The sequence below is a fragment of the Palaemon carinicauda genome, chromosome 8 (genome assembly GCF_036898095.1).
Source record: "Palaemon carinicauda isolate YSFRI2023 chromosome 8, ASM3689809v2, whole genome shotgun sequence".
NCBI classification, from domain to species: Eukaryota; Metazoa; Arthropoda; class Malacostraca; order Decapoda; family Palaemonidae; genus Palaemon; species Palaemon carinicauda.
The window spans coordinates 143,230,000-143,237,499 of record NC_090732.1 but is presented as its reverse complement, the minus strand read 5'-3'; the positions used below and the strand labels follow the sequence as shown (position 1 = coordinate 143,237,499).

The window sequence follows — 7,500 nt, the reverse complement described above, 5'->3', positions numbered from 1 at the left end:
GCAGGCCTTATGCTAACACTGGTCTCCCGGTTTAGACCTCTGAATTCTGGCCAAGGGACACATTCTCCTCCTATTCTAGAAATTCTTGCGATTAAGTAATTCTATAATCCGCAGGGGTTCGTTCTTTCTCTAAGGACGAAAACTGGGTCATAGTAAAATGAAAGAAGTTGAGCAGCGAGATAAGGATGAAAAACAAAAGTCTGAGAGCAATGCAGTAGAGGATTAAGAACGGACGTTGTAAAGGACCTTGAGCACCATTTGCAGTCTACCGTGCAAGGTACTCTGTAGGGACGTACAATCCTTATCCTAAAAGGACAACGTTGCGACTAATTGATTGGGTGATAACTCGAGTTACATCTCTTTTATGCAAATTATATGTGTGTGACTTTTTATAATTGGTCTACACAATAATGTGAATAAATGGGTGAAGATTTGTAACTGGTAGCCTACATACAATAGATAATCCCCTGAAAATCTTGTTTAAATATTGTTAGAATTCAGTTCTTTGGCAAAAGCAACAATTTCCAATTAGTCGGATTTATAGTTTACCAATGCATTTATAAGATAAATTATGGTCTTCGGATTTTTACTAATCTTAATAGATTTTGAGATCTGTCTCATTTATAAACCCGAAAATCAGGTTCCCTAACGTTAACCTCTATTAAAAAGGCTCAAAAGATGGTGGCAAATCCAGATTTTAGGGACGTTTGGTTTCATTAAAAAAAGGATTTTTCCAAATATTGATAAAAATTTTACACTAAGCGAACGCTGAATTACAGGTGATAAAACACTCAAATTATCAAGAGTTCAAGTCAGGCAACTAGAAAACAATTAAGAACGTAAGGCCTTAACATTTCTAGGCTTTCGCAAGCTAAAGTTGAATTGGATTAAGTCAATGTGGGCTTAAGATACCAAGGATTGCTAATTCTAAACGGCAAAAACAACTGTTCAAGTTTTTTTTTTTTCTTGCGCACTTCCTATGTGCGCATAAAGCTCGAACAAAATAGTGAGGCGAAACTGAGGTTCAAATATATGAAAAACCTTACCACTGCAATCGTATAATTGTTTATGCTACAATCGAGCTATAGTTATCTAATAACATTCCAAATATCTTTTTTCCAATCTAAAGTTACTGAACCACATAAAAATAGAGTGACGGAGACGCAAGCTAACCTTATAGATTTCGGACTGGCCTTGGCATCTGTCGAAATCCGTTGTTCGAATCACCTGCCACAGGGTGTCTGTGATCGGCGGGACCTCCTCAGTGAGTCGAGCAGGCGACTTAGCCGGGGAAGTTTTGGTGGAGGAAGTTTCCGAGACCTTGCGACCTCTTAAAGATTTGGCTGACCCTCCCTTGGCAGTGTAGCTGAAATAAATCGGACATCAGCTTTAATAGATACAATGGACCAGGGCCAGTACCGATAATGGACTTACAGAATTTATATTATCAACTATTTAAACTCCATGGTTGGATATACTGATAGAGAGTCAATGTAAGATTTGATGGTAGAATAAGAGTAGTCTTAAGGGAAATCCCTGTGATAACATCATCATAATTGTCTTAATTATCATATATAATACGAACCTTGCAGAAGATGGATCTTGGCGCTGGACGTCTTCTTCAATTATAGTTTCTAGCTCAACTGTTTTTACGGCAGCGTTTGCATCGGGTACTTTGGTCACATAATACCTGTACATTTGGGAATAGGAATGCTTAGGTAATGTTTGAGGGAAAGGCCTGGATAGTGCTGGGGAAAAAAAGATTAACATTTTTATTTATATAGACAGTATTATTTCAGCTTTTAAAGTCCAATAGTGAGATGAAAACATTTGAAAAATCTTCATTTGCAACTCTCACCTGTTTACACAATTGCCAGTAACAAGCTCGTCACAGGCTTCAAAAGTGCGCCTCATAAACACGGAGCCCTCGCTGGATTCAGCTTCCCTCTGATCAAAGAACATGTTGTTCTAACATTAACAGAATATTTTACCTCAATACCCATTTCTTTGCTATTTATCGCTGCAAAATTATTATCATGATAAGGTCTCTCCTGAGACAAGTAAGATTTTCTGTAGGTAGATCTGAATTTCCAAAATAAGGGATTTTTTGGTTTTAAAATTATGCAAAAAAGGGCGCTGTTGGATTTGCTTCCTTTCTAGGTTTTTGGCAGTAGCACCCACATGACTCAATACGAAATTGCACCCTTAGAAAGCAAAAGACAAAAATGAAAGATTGACCCCTATTGCAAAACATCTCATAAGACAGAACGTGGAGAGATCAAAGAAATCACAATAAAATACAGCAGCAGACTGAAAGAACAGAAATGTCCAAGTTGAAATGAAATGCATTACTTTAACCATAATTTTATCATACCTTAATACTTGAGATCAAAATGGGCTACTTTTCTCTTAAAAGAGTAGTAGGTTGGCCAGGGCACCAGCCACCCGTTGAGATACTACCGATTGACAGTTATTGGATCCTTTGACTGACCAAACAGTACTACATTGGATCCTTCTCTCTGGTTACGGTAATTTTTCTTTTGCCTACAAATACATCGAATAGTCTGGTCTATTCTTTACATATTTTCCTCTGTCCCCATACACCTGACAACACTGACATTACCAAACGATTATTCCTCACTCAAGGGACTAACTACAGCAATGTAGTTTTTCAGTGGCTACTTTCCTCTTGATAAAGGTAGAAGAAACTCTTTAGCTATGGTAAGCAGCTCTTCTAAGAGAAGGACATTCCAAAATCAAACCATTGTTCTCTGGTCTTGGATAGTGCCATATTCTCTGTACCATGGTCTTTCACTGTCTTGGGGTAGAGTTCTTTTGCTTGAGGGTACACTTTGACACAATATTCTATCTTATTTCTCTTCCGCTTGTTTTTTAAAGCGTTTCCAGTATATATATATATATATATATATATATATATATATATATATATATATATATATATATATATATATATATATATATATATATGAAATATTTATTGTAATGTTACTGTTCTTAAAATATTTTAATTGTTAATTACTTTTCTTGTAGTTTCCTTATTTCCTTTCCTCACGGGGCTATTTTCCATGTTGGAGCCCTCGGGCTTATAGCATTCTGTTTTTCCAACTGGGGTTGTAGCTTAGCAAGTAGTAATAATAATAATAATAATAATAATAATAATAATAATAATAATAATGATAATAATAATATTAACAGGAACATGTTCTTGACCATCTTCTCATTTGAATGTTCAGCGGAGTGGTAATTCTCTCCAAGTTTGCTATTTATATCTTAAGGAATTTCTAGACTCGTGATAAATTTACCAAGTTGCCTTCACTAGGCTAAACTAGGAATGCTAATTCCAGACCAATCTTGAACAAATACTTTTATTGAAATAGACTTGGTCAATTCTTAGAAAGAGTCAAAACTTTGTTCGAAGTTGAAATTTGTGTTTCGTATTAACGTTTAGGGTCTGACTGTACAAATTAAGTTCTTCTCAAAAGCTTGCTTGCTCAGCTGAAAACAGGATGCTAGGCTTATGCTTCCTAGTCCTTTTTGGCTTCCTGGGCCAATTACTGGTCAAAGATACTCCAGATGACAACTGCAAATTGCCCAGACACTTAAAACACTAAAGAAGAAAAAGATTCATCATTAAATACTACTTATATAGGATGAATAAACATAAGAGGAGCCTAAGGAATTCAAATGAACATTTTCTAATTATTCTCATGTATGAAATAAGTTAAATTCGAGATAATATTACCATCTACCCCAGTTCGATTCCCAAATAAGGCAGAGTCCTACTTACGAGAAATGTTCCTATGGGAAACAGGTCGACGAATGCCTTCTTTATGTTGGAGACCCAAACAGGCTCATCTGCCGGTACCTCTAGGATTTTCGCCAACTGAAATATCACATGAATAACTGACAAATATTGCTGTGCCTTGATTGACGTCAGAAGTACTTCTTACATACACAAATAGCATACACACCTATGAATCATTAAATAAGAAAATAAATCAATACTACATGGCTTCAACACACACACACACACACACACATATATATGTATATATATATATATATATATATATATATATATATATATATATATATATATATATATATATATATATATATATATATATACATACATATATATATATATATATATATATATATACATACATACATACATATATATATATATATATATATATATATATATATATATATATATATATATACATATATATATATATATATATGTGTGTGTGTGTGTGTGTGTGTGTGTGTTTGTACATAAATATGTTGATCACAAGAATTGCTTAAATTGTATGCCAATGGCCATTGCCTGAAATACACAAAGGGAATGTAAAATAGCTGTGAGGTAGAATGGCAATCGAATATTAAAACGTGAACCTTAATAGACTATATTACTGAAAAAAAAGGAAAGACAAAAGGTTAACAGTTTCTAAAACAAAGGATAAAAGCAAACTTAAGGTTTCTATATTAATAATCTTCTCTCCTCATCTTCCTTAACTTTTCAGTAATACTTATGAGACGAGTCTCGACCACTTATTTGATATGTAACCCCCAAAACACTTAATTTATTGGTAGGATTTCCTGACATTCCTATTAAGTAAGCAGGGGGATTTTTTTTCTTTTATTGTTCGATGGCGAATATCTAGAATTCTGAAATCTGTTATTTGTAAACCTACCTAAAATTGCATCAAGAAATGTACATGAAAACTTCAGAATATGGCTCATCTGAAGACAAACTGTGTGAGTTTCCCGTCAGCCTCAAGTAAAACCTCATAGATCTGCATTAATTTGAAATCTTCCTCCAAACATGCATTACAGTATATCGCTCTATAAGTTCAGAAAATCAGTAGAGATCATAATTTGCTATCGTTTTTGTTTCCATAATAACAACGGGAAATATTTTAGTTTTTTTTTTTTTTAGAATTCTACAATAACACACCAAAAATAATCACATGTTTATATAATAATTTTCAAGTATTTTTTAACTTCTTCCCTTATTCAATCCAGACGAAATCCAAACTTCTAAAGACCAACCTATCGTTCATACTAATCACTCTAAAAATCAATGGCCATTGTAATTGAGATGCCAGAAAATTCATAATGATTAAATATTTCTTCAATCATTAATATGACCTCAACTTCTCTGATCAAACTCGATTACTGTTATAATCGAGTTTAAAAGAAGAAGACGCCCTACGCTTGTGTCATGTCAGTCAGAAAGGTGAAACAGAGATACAGTAGAGTGTTTGGTTCCTAACTGCTCACTCCCCCAAAAAAGTTTGCGGCTACTCTGTCGCATATTTAGATAGGTGCAAAGCTTCTAAGCTGATACTACTGTAACTAAGCTTTTTTACCTTTAACTTAAACATCATTATTGATGAAAATCTTAGGAGATGACAATAGAAATCTATTTTCTCGCCAATAGCAAAACCAACAGAAAGTTGAACTTCAGACTTCGTTGTTCTTTTATTTGTAAAGAATATGAGGTGATAGTTGCTTCACAGACGAACTGTTCTTTTATTTGTTTGTAAATGGCGGCAGTGATTATTCAGAATGAAAAATAGAGGATACTACACCGAGTGTTATCACACAACTTAACATTGGACTATAACACCAACAAACAAATACTGAAACCCATGCGTAAATTGAAGCCATTTATCGAATTTTATGCCAAAGTTAAAAAATCTTGAAACGATTCCTATCAGTTGTGATTGAATCCTTTGTCAATGTTTGTTCACATCAACTATTTTCTGTTCCTCCTCGTGATCTTTAAATTCGCTTTTCATACAGTACTGCAACTGTAGTAAACTTTAACTAGCCGCATATATCTTATAAGGAATTTGATCTTGTTTAGTCTCCTGTCAGAAACCTCTTACAAGAGAGAGAGAGAGAGAGAGAGAGAGAGAGAGAGAGAGAGAGAGAGAGAGAGAGAGAGAGAGAGAGAGAGAGAGAGAGAATCTCCACTCACCTTATCTGCATTAGCAATAACTCTAAACGGCTTATGGATGAAATCAGACCCTTCTTGAATAGGATCATAAGTGATGTTCAAAGGTAACATTGGGTCACACTCGCTAGCGTCGTGTCGGTTACCCGTTTCAACATTCATCAACTTCAAGAAGAGAAAATACATTATTAGTTATAATGAGGTATGATTTCATCAATACTATCCATATTTGTCATAAGTAAACTTGGACTTGAAGAACACTTCTAGTTGAAAAGAAATAAAAACTATCGTGTACTTTTTAAGCCATTAAATGAAATAACTTCCTGATATGATCCCACCTGCATAAGGAGAGAGTAATCCTTGGCCACCTGAACAGTGACGTCAGCCTGAAAGGCAACGATGGCATATTGGTGTCTAATGTGGCTCATGCCGGAAGCCAGTTTCCCATTGTAACGGTAGACATATTCCAAGCCCGGTTGCAGTCCCAGGCATTGGCCTGCAAAAGGAAATACAAATGAAGCGCTTTTGTAAGTTTATCAATAAGCCCTTTCAATATATATATATATATATATATATATATATATATATATATATATATATATATATATATAATATATATATATATATATATATATATACCTAAACACACATAGACATGTGTTATATAGTATATCTATCTATATACCAAGGCACTTCCCCCAATTTTGGGGGTAGTCGGCATAAAAAAAAGGAACAAAGGGGGGCTTTTCCTCTGTTGGCTCCTCCCAGCCTGGTGAGGGATTCAGACTAGTTTGGTTGGTACTGCTAGGGTGCCACAGCCCAACCTGCCCCGTAATCCACCACAAAGGAAGTTTCATATGCAGAATCCCCTACTACTGCTACCTCAGCAGTCACCGAGGCGACTGGAGGAAACAGGAGGGCCTACCAGAGCCGTCGTCACAATCACTCACCATTCATTCCTATTTCGCTCACATCTATCCTATCACCTAGAGCAGTGGTTCCCAACCTTTTTTTTTTTTCAGGTAACCCCTATCATGCACCTCAAACCATGACCACAACCCCACTAGTTTAGTTGTATATGTATTATTCTATATTACTTGTTGGCTGTAAAAGTAAGGGACAGTAGATATCCTTCTATAGGAAAAGACAAAGTTAACATCATTAAGCTTTATTGTAGCATTATAAATTTTAAGGCTTAATATTAATCAAGAACCCAACTTCTGGAATAATATTTTGTCACATTCCACAAAAACAAACTGAAAGTATAAATGTTTTCTGTTAAATGGTAAACTGATTTTAATGGGAGCCTTGGGGCTGGCTCATGCTGCTAAGTTTCTCTATTCGTGGTTCAGTCTTAGGAAGTGCTACCCTCAAATCCTGTTCAGGTTGCAGCCGATTTCTGTTTTTTGTTTTGATGGTAGCCTGCCAAGAAGGAGGAGGGGAAGGGGCCAAGGAGAGAAGAGGGGATGGGGGCCAATGAAAGAGAAGAGGAGGGGGACAAGGAAAGAGAA

At 35.3% G+C, this 7,500-nt stretch overlaps 1 protein-coding gene across 1 annotated transcript in view; it reads right to left on the bottom strand.

The window, feature by feature from the left end:
- The window catches only part of LOC137646000 (hemolymph clottable protein-like), a 79,344-nt gene that overhangs the window by 43,045 nt on the left and 28,799 nt on the right, over positions 1 to 7,500 (bottom strand). The window contains exons 2-7 of the mRNA XM_068379130.1: positions 6,328 to 6,485; positions 6,014 to 6,154; positions 3,809 to 3,904; positions 1,859 to 1,947; positions 1,586 to 1,690; positions 1,174 to 1,366 (exon numbers count right to left, since the gene is read on the bottom strand). Of these exons, the coding sequence (XP_068235231.1) occupies positions 1,174 to 1,366; positions 1,586 to 1,690; positions 1,859 to 1,947; positions 3,809 to 3,904; positions 6,014 to 6,154; positions 6,328 to 6,485 (782 nt within the window). The remainder of the gene's footprint in view (positions 1 to 1,173; positions 1,367 to 1,585; positions 1,691 to 1,858; positions 1,948 to 3,808; positions 3,905 to 6,013; positions 6,155 to 6,327; positions 6,486 to 7,500) is intronic.